The 20,601-nt window shown below is 48.3% G+C and overlaps 3 protein-coding genes across 3 annotated transcripts; 1 reads left to right on the top strand and 2 right to left on the bottom strand.

The window, feature by feature from the left end:
- LOC123059063 (probable glutathione S-transferase GSTU6) lies at nt 1-1,000 on the bottom strand. Its single transcript, XM_044481709.1, has 2 exons — nt 478-1,000; nt 1-307 (listed from the first exon to the last, which is right to left on the bottom strand). The coding sequence occupies exons 1-2, from the start codon at nt 918-920 to the stop codon at nt 40-42; spliced, it is 711 nt and encodes a 236-aa protein (XP_044337644.1). The 5' UTR covers nt 921-1,000; the 3' UTR covers nt 1-39.
- A 6,017-nt stretch (nt 1,001-7,017) lies between these two features.
- On the top strand, nt 7,018-7,804 carry LOC123059064 (probable glutathione S-transferase GSTU6). Its single transcript, XM_044481710.1, has one exon. The coding sequence runs from the start codon at nt 7,093-7,095 to the stop codon at nt 7,798-7,800; it is 708 nt and encodes a 235-aa protein (XP_044337645.1). The 5' UTR covers nt 7,018-7,092; the 3' UTR covers nt 7,801-7,804.
- A 9,873-nt stretch (nt 7,805-17,677) lies between these two features.
- LOC123063155 (metacaspase-1) lies at nt 17,678-19,519 on the bottom strand. The gene is made up of 5 exons (XM_044486897.1): nt 19,053-19,519; nt 18,643-18,976; nt 18,435-18,552; nt 18,154-18,348; nt 17,678-18,035 (listed from the first exon to the last, which is right to left on the bottom strand). Exons 1-5 carry the CDS (start codon nt 19,435-19,437, stop codon nt 17,976-17,978), a joined length of 1,092 nt encoding a protein of 363 aa, XP_044342832.1. The 5' UTR covers nt 19,438-19,519; the 3' UTR covers nt 17,678-17,975.
- Nucleotides 19,520-20,601: the final 1,082 nt, after the last annotated feature.

Here is a 20,601-nt window from a genome sequence, read left to right on the forward strand (position 1 = left end):
TCGAATCAAAGAAATTCCTCCGAGCTTGCCACTTAATTATTACTTGGCAGCTGCAGCAGCAGCAGCCCACATAGCCCGCAGCTTCCCGGCGTGCTCAACCATACTCTTCATGGGCGTGGCCGCCTCCTTCCCTGCCTCCGTCTGCTCGAACCTCTCAGCCCAGGCGGCCAAGCGCGGAGTCTTGTTGGCGTCGATGACCGTCACGCCGTACATCTCCCGCAACGCCTTGAACCAGAAGAGGTTGCACCTGAGCGCAAGGTCGAGGTACCCGACGGAGTCGCCGGCGAAGAAGTCCTTCCCACCAGAGCATTGGGCGCAGTGGCGGAGGTAGAGGGTGGACAGGGTGGGCCACGGCCCACCCTGGGATTTTTGGAATAGCTTTATAGCATAGGAAAAAAGGTAAAAAATATTAAGAAAACATATTTTTTTTATGAACAGTTCTATTGTTGGCCCACCCTGGCCCATTGGGCTAGATCCGCTACCGATTGGGCGAGGGCGTCCTCCATGGGCCGGACCACCGCGAGCGCGGCCTCAAGCTTCTCGGCTCTGTCCTCCTCCGTGGCGGCGCGTAGGATGCCTATCCACGCGGGGAACAGCTTGTCATCAATGTAGGCGGCCCAGAAGCGGGCGACGGCGCGGCCGTAATGGTCGGCAGGGAGGAGCGAGGCGCCGTCAGCCCAGACCTCGTCAACGTACTTGACGATGGCGAGCGACTCGCAGACGGGCCTGCCTGCGTGGATGAGCACGGGGACCTTCTTGAGCACCGGGTTGGTGGCGAGGAGGAGCTCACCCTTGTCGAACAGGTCCTGCTCCAGGTACTCGTAGCTCACGCCCTTGAGGTGCAGCGCCATTCGCACGCGGACCGCGAACGGGCTCACCGCCGCGCCCAGCAGCTTGACGTCGTCTCCTTCGCCGGCCATCGTCTTGGATCGATCTCTTCCTATTTGCCGCTTGTAAACTACTCCTATTTCCTCCGATGTGTACGTGTGTGCTCTCTTAAGCCTCAAGCCCTTGATACTCAATTTGCAAGGCTTCGTTCTCGTTGTTTATATAGCGCAGATCAAGCCGAGCAGTTGTTGGACGAGAAGCTACTAGAGCCATTGTGTTGGGTGGGTGGGTGCACGGCTATGCGCATCACCCTTGACGTACGCAGCATGCACTGAAGAGTCAACTCAGAGTATCTCAGGATTTCTCAGCAACCCCTAAAGTAAGGTTAACTAGCTTGGCGTCACATGTGACGCTTCAGTGCTGGGTGATCTTTGTGTGGCACTCTTGCAGTGTCGGCCTTCTGTATCGACGAGACTCAATTCACCCGGAGACTCTGTCACCGAGAGAAGACCACGACGACATCTTCTAGAAAATAAAGGCAACCGCAAATGTCGTCGCCATGGGCGCCAAAGTGCAAAGGTTTTGCTCGGCAGCTCACCATGACACCATGAGATACCCAGACCAGTCTCAGCGAGAACCGCCCTACATTTCAGGATCAAGATCTGGGCAACGCCACTTCAAGGACAAAAAATGTGCCCGAACCATCCATCTCTACGCCCCTCGCCATCCAGACAAACAAAGTAGCTTGGCCATCATTATCGTCATGGGGCCTGCCAGAAAGCCACCATACCGACCGCCATCCGAGCCCCCCCCCCCCCCCCCCCCCCCCCCCGCGGCATCCATGCCCCGAGTCACCGCCAACCGTCGACTTCACAATGCACAACCACAATGGAAAGAACAGAAGGCACCTCTTTCCGCTCCTAGCCCGGCATCAGCCACATGGCCTGAGTGCCCCCCCTCCCCCTCCTCACCCCCGTCGCAAGTCTTCACATGTTTTTGTATCTTATGATTCCTAATTACTCAATATCTCTTTATAACAAACCCTATTAAGGGCATCTCGAAAGCTGACCCCCTAAACCAAATGCCGTGTCCATCCGCAGATCAGTGCGGACTAGTCTACTGACACTGGTATAGGAGCTGGCCATCCAAAGCTAGCCGCATACATTTCAAAGCGGATGTCAACAAACCGGACAAAATTCATGCAACCGGATGATTTTCATCTAAACCGGAGCATATTCATTAAAATTTCGACATTTTTCATTAAAAAGGGACTGGACCTAAACCTAGCCTCTAGTGGCACCGTCCTCCATGTCCCATCCTTGCTGTTCCCTTATGGCGATCACCAAGTTCATCTCGTCATCTTTATGAGCGGCGGGGATGAGACCCGTGAAGTGAAGGTCTGGTCGCCAGCGAGGAAGAGTACATGAGAGATGGACCGGCCCATTTGGGACTCAAGGGCATGCTGCCGCCCATGCCCTACTCATCCTCGTCGGAATCCGTGATTTGTCTGTTGTTGGTGGACGTGAGGTCCATGATGGAGTGGATGGGCCGACACGCTCGCCGTCCAACCGAAGCCCACAAAAGTTCAGTGGCGAAGCGTTGGACAGCAACTGGCGGCATTCTCGTCCGCGATCGCCTGCGCCGCCTCCTCATCGGACTGAGCGTGCACGGCCTTGTAGAGCGCCCGCTGCTCAAAGACAAATGTGGGGTTTGCTACGACCATGGCCACCAGGCCTTCGTCGCTTGCGTGCTCGCCGTAGATTTGGCCCTCTGCCAGCCGATGCTTCTTGAGAAGGAACATGTGTAACATTGCTCCTCTTGCGCTTGCCGAAATGCCAACCTAGGCACCGGCGCGGGTTGCTCCTCCGCCATGGCGGCATTGAAGTGTGCATGTCCCTGCTCCATGATAAAGCCATCATGGAACGGTGCGGGCAACGACGTCGAGTTGTCGTCCAAGTCTGTCTCCATCATGGGGTCGTCATCGTCGCAGACCTCTGGCGAGCTGCCTTGGATGTCATCCTCTGCTCGCCTAGCATGACGGCCCACCCAGCAGCCGCAAGGGCGGCCACCTCGAGGTTCTGCTCCGCTGAGAGGCTCTCCCACAATGTGTTCCTGCTCGCGCTCATGGCAGATGTGTTGCACGGGAGGAGGATGTAGATCGGACTTGGTGTGCGTTGCTTTGAGCCGGGAGTGGCTGCCTTTAGAAGCGCATGCCAGCGATGCCAAGTGCCCGGGTGTGTTAATGCGAGGGCACCGGAGTTCGTTTCTCGGTCGAGGTGTCTGTTTAATGGCGGCAGACGGACAAACGGACATTGAACAGACGAGGTAGATATTCGTCTCGTTTTGTCTAGTAGCGTCTCTCCGATATTGAACAGGCAAGGATACCAGGGACGTGACATGGGCGGCGCCCTAGGCCAGCGAGCCCACTTCAATGCCATTGCCAGTTAGAGGTCACGTCTGCTCTGGAGCAGCATGAATGCTGGCTGACCTCTTCGGACGGGAAAGGGCGCGGGTGAGGGAGAGGGTTTTGGTGTGCCAGAGTTGTCGGACCGGAGGCCTACAAAGCCCCTCCCCCTTGTTTCCTTCTGGTTTACGAGAAAAATGACGTCTAGACGGCCAAGCGGATGGACCACGCGGTCCGGACCATTGGAGATACCCTAACCTTTCCAACAAAAATTATGAACTTATCCCAACATTAAGAAAGTTTGGCATCATCACATAATTATTTCCATCAAAACTTAAAGAGCCTCTACGATTTTTTTTGATAAAGGACGCTTTATTATCTTAAAATATAGCATCAATGAATAGAAAGCATTATGAGAAAAAACTAACAAGAAATAAAATAGTCGCAATAGTGTTGGCGCGAAGGTGTTGGGTCTAACCGTCGGGGGAGCTAGCTAACGATAAAGACACGATGAAAGAGAGCAAAGATAGCCATGGCCCGTGTCATCCTTTTTTGGTGGATGGACTGCATGAAACTATTCGCAATTTATAAAGAGCACGCATTTGTCATATTGCACAATGGTCAGACCTTGGATTTCTGGTCTGACACTTGGGATGGTGTCTCCAAGAGTGAGATATGGCCACATCTTCATTCTTTTGCTCTCAAGGAAAATTTTTCCATTGCTGAACTGTTTCAAAAGATGATTTAACAGCTCTCTTCCAACCGCGTCTGTGATTCTGTCTGAGGACGCATATGCGCAATTTCAAGAATTGGAGAATTTTATTCAAGACCTCCAACTCACTTCAGAGGAAGATCAACGGCAAATACCTATGGGTTCTGCTCACTACATGGTCTCCAAGGTTTATAGGTTTCTTACTCCTACGACTGCAGTTCTCCTAGTGGTCAGGTGGTTATGGAAAACATGCTGCCAACTTAAATACAAGATTTTCTTTTGGCTCTTGGCACATGACAGGTTAAATACTAGGGCTCTTCTACTGCGATTTTTTTTCTTCATACAAGATTACACTTGTATCTTATGCAGCATGCAGACTCTTGAAACAAGAGATCACCTCTTCTTTCGCTGCACATTTATCAAAATGTACTGCAGGCTGCAGCTACATCTCTCGCTCTTGGACATATACTGGCTTAGGTCTATAAAAAGAGATTGATTATCTGAAGCAACTAATCAATTTACGTTTCTCTTTGGAGATCATCATCTTGGTGACCTGGGCTCTATGGAACACAAGGAGTGATTTCATACTTAAACATAGGGCCTGTTAAACATATTAGCCCAAGTCTATATGCTTGCGGGAGAAAATTCAAGGAAGAAGTCAAGTGGCTAGTTTTCAGAGCAAAGAGGAAAGGACTACAGCGGGCAGGAGGACTGGGCTACAGCTTTTCATCTAAAAACATGTCTTGATGTATTTGCTGTTACCTAGTAGCATCTCCAACGCTGACGGGCAAACCTCCCGCGTGCTTCTGAATCACGTTGTCCGAACAGTAGAAACCATCCAACGTGGGTTTATACCGGTCCACTGGGTAGTTCAGACATAATTTCTTCCGCAAACCAGAGACAAAAGTAAGGGGTTTGTAGGAGTCCAGACCGATCTCACGCCCGCTTCTGACCGCCCTTACCCACCAAAAACCCAGTCTCCTACCGCGCGTTTTCGGTCAGCGCCGCTCCAGAGCGTCAACGCTCGCATTCATGCCCGGCTAGAGCAGACACGACCACTCACTAGCAACGGCAATGAAGTGGTGCGCCAATCGAGAGAGCGCCGCCCGCGTCACTTCTCGGCGCAGGCGACTACCGTGCGTTCAAACGACACGACAGCTGCCCGTCCGCCTGCCACCCACATTGACGGCACGCGGTTGCCGAGGCATCTTCTCCGACGCCACCCATCCGTCCCACTTCCACCCACCATTGCTATAAAAACTGGTGCCCCGGCCATAGCCGCAGTCATCCACCTCCGGTCCCTCTCTGCACCACTCTCACCATGGATCCCTCCCCCGCCAAAACTCTTTGGGACGGGCTGACGTCGGACCAGAAGAAGGAGATGGCCGCCATTGCTGCTGGTTGGCTGGCCGGCAGGCAGCCGGAGGACGACGTCCCAATGGAGGACGCTATTGATGACGAACCGGCGCCACCCTCCTCCTCTGTGTCACCCTCGCTGGTGCATTGCACCATGACCATCGGCGAGGCCCATGCCCATTACATGCATATCGTGCGGGAGGAGCAGTTCTGGGAGGCATAGGCTGACGCCGCCTACAACCACGACCTCCTCTAGGAGCATCTGCAGGCGGAGGAGCAGCTCAGCGCCGGTAGAGCGGTCGTGCCGGACGTGGACATGACGGAGCAGGAGGCGCTGCTCGGGTCCTACCGCTCCCCCCGCGAGATCCGCCTCGCCTGCTGGCGGTACCGCCTGCGAGTGTCGGAGGTGGCGGCCGCCGGCAAAGAGTGCGATGATGAGGTGAGCGAGGAGGTGTTCGGCGGGACCGGCGAGGAGGAGGAGGAGGAGGAAATCGCCGAGTCCGCGCCCCGCCACGACGACCATGAAGCAGTCACGTTCGCGGGCGCCGCCAGCAGGGAGGAAGAATGGTGCAGTCACGTTCGCGGGCGCCGCCAGCAGGGAGGAAGAATGGTGCACGGTAGATCGCCGGTGCCTGGTCCCGGATAGGCCACTGCTCCTCCCCTCCCATCAACGTCAAGCTTGGTGGGCTGAGCATTAATTGTCGGCCGATTAGTCGCTTGGCAGTGTCGTGGAGCCAGACAACTTCACTTCCTGGGCCTTTGGAGGCTGAGCCGAAGAGCGTCGAGGTGGAGCTAGAGAAGGAAGTTTCTGTTCTCTAGGTTCATGGTCAGACTCTAGAGCCGGACTAGCACCATAGTTGATGTAAATCTCTATACTATACTTACTTAAGAAAAAGTAAGGTTCCTATTTCACCTTTCTTCCCACCATCCCTTCGCCTAACCTTCCATTTATATGATAATCAATCACCTTAGTTTACTTACCTTCTGAATCAATTCCATTTTAATTTACTTACTTTCTCAACTAATTTCACTTTAATTTTACCAAACTTCTAATCTAAATATATGTTAATTCACTGTCACAATTTGATGAACATTTATTTACAGGATCACATTATTATTGACAGATAAATCACAAGCTAACGTACTAGAATATTTATATTCCATTGCAACGCATGGATATTGTTTTAGTGTAATAAAATATGTCATGTTTATATGAAATCCGGACGTGCATATTATAACGAACATGCATCGTATATTTCGCATCAGATTAACCACTCAATCTTCTACAAACGGAGCTCATTGCCGGTCCGCATGTCAACACCACCGTCGCCTCGTGCAATGCAGAAATCGACTGAGGGAAAAGAAAATTTGCAGGCACCATAAAATAATCAGCCTTTTGGAAGTGTTCCCAGGATGAGTGGGCCGAGTCTCATCGCTACAGAAAGCAGACACTGAGAGAGAAGAAGCATTTGCAGGGCATGCCGCGCGCGGAAACATCGTCTAACACTGAAGCGTCGCGTGTGACGCCAAGCTAGTCAACCTTACTTTGGGGTGCAAGCATTCTGCGTACGTATGGGGTGATGCACATATACAGACCCAACACAATTCCCATGGCTCTAGCAGCTTCTCCACCAACAGCTGCCCCGCTTGATTTGCGCTATATAAACAACAAGAACCAAGCTATGTACGTACACTTGCAAATTGAGCAAAACTTAAGCGCACATACGTACACAGCAGAGCAAATAGTTTACAAGCCAAGGAAAAGATCGATCGAAGAGGAAGATCGGAAACGATGGCCGGCCAAGGAGATGATGTCAAGGTACTGGGCACGGCGGCGAGCATGTTCGCGATCCGCGTGCGCATGGCGCTGCACGTCAAGGGCGTGAGCTACGAGTACCTGGAGCAGGACCTGTTCCACAAGGGCGAGCTCCTCCTCGCCTCCAACCCGGTGCGCAAGGCGGTCCCCGTGCTCATCCACGCCGGCAGGCCCATCTGCGAGTCGCTCGCCATCGTCGAGTACGTCGACGAGGTCTGGGCCGGCGCCGCCTCGCTCCTCCCCGCGGACCCCTACGACCGCGCCGTCGCCCGCTTCTGGGCGGCCTACATCGATGACAAGGCTGTCCCCACGTGGATAGGCATCATGAGGGCGGCCACGGAGGAGGACAGGGCGGAGGGGCTGGCCGCTGCGCTCGCGGCGGTCGCGCCCTTGGAGGACGCCTTCGCCCAGTGCTCTGGCGGGAAGGCCTTCTTCGCCGGCGACTCCATCGGGTACCTCGACCTTGCGCTCGGGTGCAACCTCTTCTGGATCGAGGCGCTGCGCCACATGTTCGGCGTCACGGTCATCGACGCTGGCAGGACTCCACGCCTGGCCGCCTGGGCTGAGAGGTTCGAGCAGACGGAGGCTGCAAAGAAGGCGGCGCCGCCCATGGAAAGCATGTTGGAGGAGGCCGAGAAGCTGCGGGCCATGTGGGCTGCTGCTGCTGCCCCGGCTGCCAAGTAATTAGTGGCTAGCTGGGAGAAGCTTCTTAATTCAGTTTTCAGTCGCCACTTTTGTTGGAGGTTTTGCAGTCGTCAATCGTCACCTTTTTTTTACATCAGCGTCAGTGGTCATTGTTACCTAAAGGATTATAAATTTCATTGTTCTAAGTTGTGTGATTGGTTTCATTGCATAATAAAATGGTCTTTATCTTTGTAAAAGTTGTGATTATGCTCCACACTTAGACTAGCCACAGTGGATAGTAACATACACTAGTAACATACACATATCCCTAGACTATGTTACTATCTTCATAGTGGGTGGTAACTTAAGTGTGGTAACATGCAAAGATTCATTTATTAGGTTATAGACTCATATTGCATTGGGATATGTGATGTTACAGTAACTACCTAAGTTACTACAACTATCTCTCTCTTCATTAACTCATTGCCACATAAGCAAATTTGCTGAGTTGGACTTGATGTTACTGCTGAAGTTACTCCCACTGTGGCTAGTCTTATAATTGTGTTAAACTTGCAATTTATACCATGTATACAATTACCAAACATGTTGACAATCTTTGCCCTTCTGGATCCTCACATCGACAGTGCCGCCTCCATAATCACGGGAGACAGAGGTCGCGTAGAGAGGGGTCGAGAGGTTGTAATGGTCTGGGATTAATTCCACACATTGGGAGGAGATGTTTTGTCCCCGGCAAAAAACACAGGGCTGGGAGAGAATTGGATGGGTTTTTTTTTTTGCAGGAAAAACTTTCAATTTGTTCATCAAACATCAAGAGAGTAAAAAGAACGTAAGAAGCAATTAAAAATTACATCCATCTCCGATCTATTCGAGATGTAACCGAATGCATTATATGAAGCAGATGAGGATAAATTCCCGGGCAGGGCTATCCCCGCCAAACCGTGGGCTTTGAACCCCACCCCGGCAAACGAACAAGGCCTCAGCGTGATGCTTTCAGAGAAAAAAGAAACATCCCACCTAAGTTTATTGCCCCCATATATTTGAGCCTTTTGTTGCTCATGGTGGTACAATCATTTCCGCACTCACAATGTACGTGCAGCATATTTGTTGTTATTAGAGCATCTACAGCCACGATGTGCAAATCTGGCCCTCCAAACGCCCGCAAACGCGTCCGGACGCGTCCGCGGACACTAACCGATCACATCTCAAATAATGCAATCCACATCCGGATACCTTGAATTAGAAACCTCAAATTTATATTATTACATGCAACGTAGCGATCTTTAGGCAGAGCTCGTCCGGTTGCCGTGGCCATGCCCAATGACCGGCTACGCTCCCTAGAGTTTTGGTCCGGTCACCGGCAGGGTAGAGTAGGGCATGGGATACGAGCCGGCTCACGGGACTCAAGGCGCCGCCGTCTTCCATGCCCTAATCTTTCTCGTCGGAGCCCGGAACCCGTTGGGTGCCGGTGGACGTCAGATTGACGATGGATCCATCATGGGACGAGCCGGTGACATCCACCACAATGCGGTTGTGGCGCCCGGAGTGGTGCACCATATGGGGCGCCGGAGAATGCAACTCCGTCTCGCCGACGTCCACTGCCGCGAGCGCTGCCGCCACCTCCCGCGCCCGCTGCCTCACATGGCGGGCACGCCGCACCATGGTTGCGTCAGACGATGCCCACGGCGCGCCCATGACCTCGGCGCACCAACGGAGGGGTTGCGCGTCCGCCACCGTGTTAGGACGCCAGACGAACCGCACCGCCTCCGTTGAGGCAGCATACCCTAGCGTCGGATCCATGCACCATTTGGGCAGACGCAATAGATTCCCGACTGAAGGAGTCCGAGCGCTGTCGTGCATGGGCCTCCTCTCGAGAGCGGCAAAGCGCAAGAGGGACGGCAATCTCCTCCTCGGGGCCGTGTGGGATGAGTTCGGGGTCGACGGATCTGGAGGTGAAGGACGTGAATCCGCTGCCCGCCATGCCGAAGATGGACGAATGGCGCCGAAGACGAGCTTGGTGGTAGAAGGGAGTGGAGTGAAGTGGCTAGAGTTTGGTCCGACGAGCGGATAGGAAGGAATATATGTGGGGCCGGGTGGGCCAGCGTGGGGCGGATCAAACGTGGCATACACTAGTGCAGAACCGGGCAATAGCACCGGTTCGTAAGGCCCTTTAGTGCCGGTTTAGGAACCGGCACTAAAGTTTCGGCACTAAAGCCCCCCCCCCCCTTTAGTACCGGTTCAGCACGAACCGGTGCTAAAGGGGAACCACGTGGCACGAGCCAGCTCCGGGGGCCGGGAGCCCTTTAGTACCGGTTGGTAACACCAACCGGTACTAAATGGTTGTGGGTTTTTGTTTTATTTTGTATTTTTCAATTAAATTTGTGTTATCAATTTAATTTAGGATTGTTTTACGTTATAATGAGTTGTAGTCGTCATCATCATCATCATCTCATATTAATAAATAAATAAACTCTAGCTAGCTAAAAATCATCATAGTCGTCTAATTACCACTATTTAATCATCATAGTCATTACCGCTAGCTATCTAATCATCATCAACGCTGGCTAGCTTAAAGAGGAAACATTCACTTTGTAACAGAAGTAAAGATATCATCAAGTTCAACATAATCATCACCAACATCGAAGTTCAGGACACGGACATGAGACAAGTACTAATTAAGAGCATGAATTAGTAGCTACTAATCCTGCTGCTCCCTCTCAGATAGAATAGCATAGAACATGTATAGCTCTCCTGATTCATCATACTGGAGCATGCAGATGAATCTGTCTCCTAATCTTGGGTTGCGCTTCTCCTTGCTGCCCCCTAGTACTTCTCTGCGATCGTTAACAATTTTGCTCCAATCTTTCACTATTAAGCATTCTTCGCTTTCAGAAATCCTGAATGCACTCATGTGCAATGTAGGAAATCTTGGTTGTAAGCTAACCATTGACATGTGACCTTTTGTCTCGATCCACTGAGGCACAACTGTCATCGGAAGTCCCTGTTGAAGAACATCGTATAGTAATTAATATACTAAGCAATGAAAGTTTAGCTTCAAAAATAATGTATGCAAAAGATGCACTAATTAAGGACAAATATTTAAAATCTTACCATCTTTCGATTATAGATGTGACCGTAGTTCAATACGATCACCATTGGTCGCACGTTTTGAGTACTAACATTTCTAAGTTTAGGAAAAAAAAATTGTCTTGACAGTATTAAGATCCTCAAGCCATGAAACATAATGACTTATCTCCTCGCAGTTTATTAGAGCCCCGGGGCAGTAGTAGGTCCTGTCTACTAAGCGCCGGACATGTTTGCTTGAACCGAAATAAGCTGACAATACAAATTAGTTGTCAACTATTTTTGAATAAACTGTATCAAAGACATAAACATATGCATGCATGGTTGAGAAAAACTCACCAAATGGTAGAACTGGAGGCGTTTGCACATCGACCCAGATGTCTATATTACCTTCAATATCATCTTCCGGACGAATATCAAAGGTGATAACCATATCAGGCTCAAATGCATAAGCCTTGCATAGTTCTTGCCAAGTTTTGCATTCAAAATGGGTGCATGTGTCTCCATTATATAATTTGACGTTGAAAGTATACCCATGCTCCGTCTTCAAGTAAACTCTCTTTACCTCCATATCATCTATAGCACTAAAACCTATCTTATCCAAGACAAAAATTCTTGCATGGCAGGGGATGCGCTAGTAGAATAGTGAAAATTTAAAATTATAAGTTGAAGCAAATAAAGCATAAGTTTTGCATTCAAATAATAATTGACAAAGTGACTTATTGTATCAACTTCGAATGTCTCATCCAGCTTGATGCTGAAGCGCCTACCATCAACAAGGAAATTTTGGTCGCACAGGCCGCGCAGGTCTTCACAGTGTTCGCACATAATGAAATATTTTTCGTCGTCAGATGACATTTCCTATGTTCATATAGGTGAAACATTAAACACTTATATCTAGCCAAATATATATTCATCTAACATTTGACATTAATATATCTAACTATATATTCAATTGACATTACTATATATTTAACTTTTCTATCTAATTCATCTAACATTCGACATTAATCTAACATTTATATAAACTCAAAATATATAAAAAATTAAATAAACAAAAAAACTCATTAACAAATAATATTTTAATTAGATCATCAAATCTCAGATACCTAAATTTTTCTTACTAAAAATAAACTAGTTATATTAATTATTGAACAAGTTCAAATCTCATATACCTAAATTTTCTTACTAAAAATAAACTAGTTATATTAATTATTGAACTAGTTCAAATCTCATATACCTAAATTTTCTTACTAAAAATAAACTAGTTATATTAATTATTGAACTAGTTCAAATCTCATATACCTAAATTTTCTTACTAAAAATAAACTAGTTATATTAATTATTGAACTAGTTCAAATCGCATATACCTAAATTTTCTTACTAAAAATAAACTAGTTATATTAATTATTGAACTAGTTCAAATCTCATATACCTAAATTTTCTTACTAAAAATAAACTAGTTATATTAATTATTAAACTAGTTCAAATCTCATATACCTAAATTTTTTTACTAAAAATAAACTAGTTATATTAATTATTAAACTAGTTCAAATCTCATATACCTAAATTTTCTTACTAAAAATAAACTAGTTATATTAATTATTGAACTAGTTCAAATCTCATATACCTAAATTTTCTTACTAAAAATAAATTAGTTATATTAATTATTCAACTAGTTCTAATCTCATATACCTAAATTTTCTTACTAAAAATAAACTAGTTATATTAATTATTGAACTAGTTCAAATCTCATATACCTAAATTTTCTTACTAAAAATAAACTAGTTATATTAATTATTCAACTAGTTCAAATCTCATATACCTAAATTTTCTTACTAAAAATAAACTAGTTATATTAATTATTCAACTAGTTCTAATCTCTAGTACGACAATTTTTCTATCTAGCTAGCTAATTCATCTAACATTCGACATTAATCTAACATTCGATCATCTAATTAACTTTTCTAAAAAACAGAAAATAAGTAAAAAAAAATGTGTGTGTGTATACGTATATGTGTGTACGTATGTGTGTATGTGTGTGTATACGTGTGTGGTATATGTGTGTGTGTGTGTGTGCGGCCCCGTACGCCGCCGTCCCGTACGTACGAGCGGGGGCGCCGGCGTACGGGGCGGGGGCGGCGGCGTACGGGGCGGGGGCGCCGGCGTTCGGGGCGCCGGCGGGGACGGACGGCGGCGCGCGGCGTTCGGGGCGGACGGCGCATGGCGCGGCGGCCGGGTACGCGCAAGGAGAGAGCGAGATACGTGCGGACGGCGGCGCGGGATGACGACGGGACCGCGGCGCGGGACGACGACGGACGGCGGCGCGCGGTGTTCGGGGCAGCGGCGGGGACGACGATGACGACGACGGGCGACGGGCGGCGACGACGGGAGCGGCGCGCGAGAGGTTGACGAAAGAAGTGGGGAGATGTAACTGAAATTTCGTAAGTGCTGTATATATAGGGTGAGCCTTTAGTACCGGTTGAAGCCACCAACCGGTACTAAAGGCCTACTTTGGCCAGGCAAAGAGGCGGGAAGAGTAGGCCTTTAGTACCGGTTGGTGGCTCCAACCGGTACTAAAGACCACCCTTTAGTACCGGTTGGAACCACCAACCGGTACTAAGAGCAGGCCTTTCTTTTCTGCATTACTTATTTTCTTCTATTTATTTTTGAGTAGTTTTTTATATAGTTTTTTCTTTTCTTCATTATTTATTTTCTTCTATTTATTTTTGAGTAATTTTTTTGTATAGTTTTTTTATTTTCTGCATTATTTATTTTCTTCTGAAAATTGAATGCTGCATATCATGCCAAGTTTCAACATTTTCAGGATTCATTTTGTAGTGATTTTCAATTTCACGGTCATTTAGCTCTCTAAACAATTAGGTAAATGACCGAAAAACAACAAATAATGTCAGAACATGTTGGAAATTCATGACGTCGCTTTAAATGCTGCATACTGAACACAAAAGAAGTCCGGAGTTCAAATAAGTTTAAAAAACATTGAAGTGGCCATGTCACAAGTGAGTTCTCGTCTGAAACCCTGATACTCCGAAAGAGTTTGTCCAGTTTGTACACGAAGTGCGTCCAGTTTTTGCTGTGACCCTCTCTACTCTTTCGCGCATGCTATGCGGGTGATATGATGATACCATACCAAGTTTCTACATTTTCAGGATTCATTTTGTAGTGATTTTCAATTTCACGGTCATTTAGCTCTCTAAACAATTAGGTAAATGACCGAAAAACAACAAATGATTTCAGAACATGTTGGAAATTGATGACGTCGCTTTAAATGCTGCATACTGAACACAAAAGAAGTCCGGAGTTCAAATAAGTTTAAAAAACATTGAAGTGGCCATGTAACAGATGAGTTCTCGTCCGAAACCCTGATACTCCGAAAGAGTTTGTCCAGTTTGTACATGAAGTGCGTCCAGTTTTTGCCGTGACCCTCTCTACTCTTTCGCGCATGCTATGCGGGTGATATGATGATACCATGCCAAGTTTCAACATTTTCAAGATTCATTTTGTAATGATTTTCAATTTCACGGCCATTTAGCTCTCTAAACAATTAGGTAAATGACCGAAAAACAACAAATGATGTTAGAACATATTGGAAATTGATGACGTCGCTTTAAATGCTGCATACTGAACACAAAAGAAGTCCGAAGTTCAAATAAGTTTAAAAAACATTGAAGTGGCCATGTAACAGATGAGTTCTCGTCCGAAACCCTGATACTCCGAAAGAGTTTGTCCAGTTTGTACATGAAGTGCGTCCAGTTTTTGCCGTGACCCTCTCTACTCTTTCGCGCATGCTATGCGGGTGATATGATGATACCATGCCAAGTTTCAACATTTTCAAGATTCATTTTGTAATGATTTTCAATTTCACGGCCATTTAGCTCTCTAAACAATTAGGTAAATGACCGAAAAACAACAAATGATGTTAGAACATATTGGAAATTGATGACGTCGCTTTAAATGCTGCATACTGAACACAAAAGAAGTCCGGAGTTCAAATAAGTATAAAAAACATTGAAGTGGCCATGTAACAGATAAGTTCTCGTCCGAAACCCTGATAATCCGAAAGAGTTTGTCCAGTTTGTACACGAAGTGCGTCCAGTTTTTGTCGTGACCCTCTCTACTCTTTCGCGCATGCTATGCGGATGATATGATGATACCATGCAAAGTTTCAACATTTTCAGGATTCATTTTGTAGTGATTTTCAATTTCACGGTCATTTAGCTCTCTAAACAATTAGGTAAATGACCGAAAAACAACAAATGATGTCAGAACATGTTGGAAATTGATGACGTCGCTTTGAATGCTGCATACTGAACACAAAAGAAGTCCGGAGTTTAAATAAGTTATTAAAAATAAAAAAGAGGTGCAATGCTGGTTAATTTGCTTCAAGCCATTCGGAATAGTGTAGACTGCACTGCACATAGCTCAGTGCAATCTATGCTATTCTGCAAGGCTTGAAGCTAATCAACATGTAGATGAGCATTGCAACTCTTCGTCATTGTCTGTGCACTCACGGCTTATAAACCGCTCATACTGCCTCTCTCTTGGCGAGGTGGGACTAAAAACAGTTTGCCATAATCTCATTAGTACCGGTTCGTGATACGAACCGGCACTAAATGGTGATGGTGGGGCCATAGACTGACCGCAGGCTAACACAACCTCTTTAGTACCAGTTCGTGGCATGAACCGGTACTAAAGGTTCGCCACGAACCGGTACTATTGATCGCCGCCACGAACCGGCACTAATGTACACATTAGTGCCGGCTCTAATTCAAACCGGCACTAATGTGCTTCACGTTTGACCCTTTTTCTACTAGTGATATGTGCCCGGACGCGACCGGGCGCCCCATATCCGTCCATATTTGGGCTGGATATAAGGTGTGCCAGTCAGCCCGGATGTTTGAGGCGTCCGGCTGGGTCAAAATTTTATGACCGGTCAGTGACCAGGCGGGCCGCCCTGGCGTTTGAGGAGGATCTGGGATGCCTGGTTGCAAATGCTGTTAGTGAATATCATTTTGGGTATAAATGGTTCGTTGGTGGAGCTGATCATAAGGAATCCGAAGCCTGTGCAAGAGAAATATCTGAGATGTTCTTTTTCTGTTCAGAGAAATAGAGAAATTCCCATGTCCATCAAGGAACACGAAAGAATCCAAGTTACCTGCTCGCTGAAAAACCTGACTACAACGATGCAAATCTATCTCGAACCAAGAATCAATTCTCAGAAAGAAAAATGAGAGGGGAGGAAGAAGTACCAGCCCGCCGGCCCATGTGAAAGCTGATACGTATTCCTCTCGATAAGAAGCGTGTCCGATAATTTCTCAAAAAAAAAAGAAGCGTGTCCGATAGATCTAGGCAAGGAGTGGTGAGCCGGACGAGAAGATAAAACGGTTCGAAGGCTATCGTGTGGTCCGATCCGACGTTGGTGGCACCGACGGGCATCATCTGCTGCTTTATGGACCGCGAGGGCATAGGCCAGGTGCGGCATCTTCCATTTTTTGGACGGAGAGCCACCCCCAAGTTGCTTGTCGAATTCACTTTCGGTCAGCCATGCATTACCCTTTTTCAAAATTATATCTGATTTATATTAGATCAATATAGACACAGGGTACAATGAAAACGACCCCAAAACGAAGGGGAGACTATGACTATAAATAAGGCCATCTAACAGACATGATATGGAAGGAAAGCCATCCAACGCTAATTACAAAGTATCAGGAAAAAAAATAGGTGAAGACCAAGCATGTGATGGGTTATTTGTGGTTTAATGTCCGGTTGAGATGAGAGAGGCAAGAGGGGGGTCATGCATGTATGATTGCGAGGAGAGAGAGAGAAGAGGGACATGCATGTGATTGGTCAGTGCATGTCCAGACTCCGACAAAACTCTCCGCGTTTGTTTCCAAAATATTGAAATTTGGATGTTTGAACAACTTCACGAATTGATACAGGTCCCCAGTGAATTGCAAAAGTGAACAAATATGTTCGACTGGACATATACCGGTGTTTTGCGGGTCTTCCTTGGAGATGCCCTAATGCCTCTAATTTTTTGTCAGAGCAACTGAACTTGAACGTATCGCCGTTGCACCACCATAGCGCACACATATAATGAACAACATCATGTTGAAAAAATGAACAACATCGAGAAATTCAACCAACAAAGTACCTGCAAAGACTTGTAGAAAAATAAACCTCGTTGAATCACCGCAATAGTAGATCACCATGTACGACGGAGATTGACAATCGCGTCAAGCATATCAGCGGGGGAGTCGCCTCGTACTAGACAGGCAGACGCACTAATATCACTAGACCAAGCCGACGACTTTGCTTGCAAAGCCTCGAAGGAAGAGGTTGTCGAAGAAGACAATGTTGTCACCACCGGTGTACATGGAACCACGCCGACGGACAATACAGATAGCCAACCCGTTATTCAAGAAAAGGGGGGACAAGAACTCAGGGGCTCCTTAGCAATGCCACACCGGATTGGAGTCACTCGCAAAAAAAAAAAAACGGATTGGAGTCGGGGGACTTTTATTCGAGATGACACCACCATCATTGTCGGAGAACCATCAGCTTGACCTAAAAATATACTAGTAGTACACAAAGGCTCGCGGCTGGGAGTGACGGCCGGACGCGGAGGGGACGGAAGATTGATATTTTGGCAGCCATCCACTGCCGTTTGGAGTTGAACCAAACATGTTTATGATTTTGCTTGTGCCGTTCACAATGCCAGTTCACCTTTGCGTTTACCATTCTCGAACCGAACATGTCCATAATTTCCACAGTTTAGACGCCATATATATCTTTCGGAGATCAAACGGCATGCATAGAACTTGATTTATTTAAGGGGACGACACGACACACAACGGCCATGTTACAGTGATGTAAAGTACAGTGGAGAACGAGGTCCTCGAGAGCATTTGTATGAGCTATGCAGTGCTCATTCTTGATGGCATGGCAACAGGTGAGGAGATACATCGTCGCACATACTAGTAGCAAGCATCATAGTTAATTAACCGGCCCATTATTCAGTACGGTCGATGCATGATTCGGTAGTAATTAATTCGTCGACTGCAGTAGCCTGCGGCGCAGTGACGTCGAACCGCGGGTACGGTCGGGTTCTACATGCAGAACGGCTCGCGCTCGACGTCGAACTTGTAGGCAGAGGACAGCTGAGGCTCCTGCAAAGTTCAACCGAATGCACAGTTCAGTGTATGTGAGCAAAAATGGTGCCATGGGCCACAGTTACGCTAGCTAGGATGCATGCTGCTAACACTTGAGGGAGAAGATCTGGCTTACCTCCACGCCGCTGAAGTTTGCGACCTTGCGGATGGAGCCGCCGATGGGGCCTTGCAGGTTGCAGTTGCCGCTGCTGTCGCGCATGATGGCCCTCATGGAGGTGAGCAGGCGGCCGTAGGTGGTGCGCGGCTCGCACTCCACCGCCCTGATGAAGCTGTGCGTCATGGCGCCGATCGTGGCGTAGGGCTCAGGCAGCTGCACGCACACACCGGTGGCAGACGTGTTAGAACGAAAGAGACATGAATGAATGAGAAAAAAAGCTTGTCAATGCTAGTACTGACCACGCTCATGTTGCTCTTTCCGTTGCTGCTGCCGCTGATGAGCACGGCCTGGCCTCCGCTGGTGCCCTTGCAGGCGCCGGTCATAGGGCGCTCGTCCCTCCACCTCCAGCGCCCGGTCCTGATCAGTGATCAACACATATGTAAGTAGGTGATGGATGCATGCGAATATGGACGGGATCGGGGTTAAGAAAGTTAAGGAGATACTGACTGCTTGGACACGGTGCATTGGTAGGGGAGGTCGAGGACGGTGGCGCTGTGGCAGGCGTCGACGATGGCGTGGAGCTTGACGCCGTGCACCAGCGGGCGGACGATGGCCTCGTTGATCTCGTCGTCCAGGATGGGGCCCTGCTGGAACGAGTCCACGGGGCAGAGGGCCTCGTCCATGCCGTCCAGCTCGTCGCCGTCGTCGTCGGGCACCTGCGCGCCCAGGCCAGAGAACTGGAACACCAGGGAGTCGCCGTAGCTGCACCCCTGCACCAGCCAGTGCATCGCCATGCGGATGTTGTCCTTGGTCGGCTGCCTGCACGGGTTCCTCTCCTCGTCTGCAGAGTATACACTATACAATAAGTATGATTCAATAAACAAGAAAAGATGTTGGATTTGTTCGTGTTTACGAACCTGTGAGGATGAGAACGCAGTCGTTGGGGAAGCCGAAGCGCTCGGTGAGCAGGTACCGCATGCACTTGACGTCGTTGATGGGGCCCCGCAGCTCGCAGGAGCGCCGGTTGGTGTACTTGATCCCGATCAGCACGGCGCGCTTCTTGCCGCGGCCGCCGCCGAAGGCCGGGGTGGGACGCATCGGCGGCATCAGCATCCCGCCGCCGTTACCGCCGTAACCCTGGCCGTATCCGTGCTGCTGCCGGCCACGGCCGCTGACGCGCGTCACGCAGCTGCACTGCATGCACTGCACGGCGCGGGCGCCGGGCATCGCCGTGATGCTCGAGCTGCACTGCCTGCACCGCACCATCGCGCCAGGACCCATGGAGCCGTAGTTCATGTTCATGGCTGGCTACCTGGGTTAGCTTAGTTAAGCTAGCGCTACGACGTGCGTTTGCTAGCTGCTTTGCTTGCAATGCCTCAGCCCCTGGCTACCACCGCCCTTTATATAGCACATGAATGATTGATGAAGCTGTGCTTGCTGATGATACCAACGCCGAAAGTTTACTCAAATATTCTATTTCTATCTCCAAACAAAATATTCGCTTTAGTGGAAATGGGCATATATTATTATTGTCCATGGAACATTTCTTTTTGTTTCTCTCTGCATTTTCAAGGAATCGACCAAGAACGCCCTTGATGTTGTGTATATACGCCAAACTCCAAGTGGGAATGGGTACGTGATTCTATGTTTCTCTCTCGATAAGAAGCGTGTCCAATCAAGGCAAAGGAGTGTTGAGCCGGACGAGAAGATAAAATGGTTCCAACGCTACCGTGTGGTCCGGTCACTAGTGCAGGAATGGACATCAGAGGCGTCCCGTGAAGGCGGTTTTGGTGCAAAAGAATTAGGCAAATGATTCCAGCCGGACGACCGGCCACAGCCTCCGCCGGTGGCCGAATTCAGTGTTTCAACCTTTTTGGAAAAGTTAAGCCAACTCTGACTCTGGTTTGAAACTTTTTCGAGATCTCATTCTAGATTATAGATTTATCCATTTTGCTTTGTATGTATTTTATATTAGAATCTCTAAAAAGGCTTATATTTAGGGCCCGTTCGGGAGTTCTTCAGGAGCCAGCTTCCTAAACAGCTGCATGAAGCCAGCCCGAACATTCCTTCTCCTAGAAGCGGGCTTCACGGAGAAAACGATCGCTGCGTGCAATTTTGAGGAGCAGCGGAATCCCAGCTTCGCTAAAACCAGAAGTAGGAGTTGTTGAAATTTACATCCATGTACCACCCCGAAGTACCTATCGAAACGTTTTCTTCTTTTCTTATGGCCCAGCCCTGGTGGCCCCAGCACAGCGAGCTTGCAGGCACAGGGTCGAATGCTCCTCGCTCCCTCGAGAAGCTGGCTAGCGCTGGCTCCTCGAGAAGCTGGCTAGCGCTGGCTGGTGGAGAACTTCCGAACGGGCAGGATTGGAGGGAGTAGTTTTGAAATTTCGATGAATGAATGGATGGATATATGAATGTGGATGAATGGATGCATATATGTTGGATGTATGGATATAGGTGAAC

This window comes from Triticum aestivum, chromosome 3A (genome assembly GCF_018294505.1).
Source record: "Triticum aestivum cultivar Chinese Spring chromosome 3A, IWGSC CS RefSeq v2.1, whole genome shotgun sequence".
Lineage (NCBI taxonomy): Eukaryota > Viridiplantae > Streptophyta > Magnoliopsida > Poales > Poaceae > Triticum > Triticum aestivum.

Bases quoted from the DNA above. Each gene is read 5' to 3' on its own strand.
- LOC123059064 (XM_044481710.1), top strand. From the start codon at position 7,093: ATGGCCGGCCAAGGAGATGATGTCAAGGTACTGGGCACGGCGGCGAGC.
- LOC123059063 (XM_044481709.1), bottom strand. From the start codon at position 920: ATGGCCGGCGAAGGAGACGACGTCAAGCTGCTGGGCGCGGCGGTGAGC. The intron at 308-477 runs GGATCTAGCCCA...CTGCGCCCAATG, and splicing joins GCCCTCGCCCAATCGGTAGC to CTCTGGTGGGAAGGACTTCT.
- LOC123063155 (XM_044486897.1), bottom strand. From the start codon at position 19,437: ATGAACATGAACTACGGCTCCATGGGTCCTGGCGCGATGGTGCGGTGC. The intron at 18,977-19,052 runs GTTCGTAAACAC...TATACTCTGCAG, and splicing joins CTGCGTTCTCATCCTCACAG to ACGAGGAGAGGAACCCGTGC. The intron at 18,349-18,434 runs GTCAGTACTAGC...GTGTGCGTGCAG, and splicing joins GAAAGAGCAACATGAGCGTG to CTGCCTGAGCCCTACGCCAC.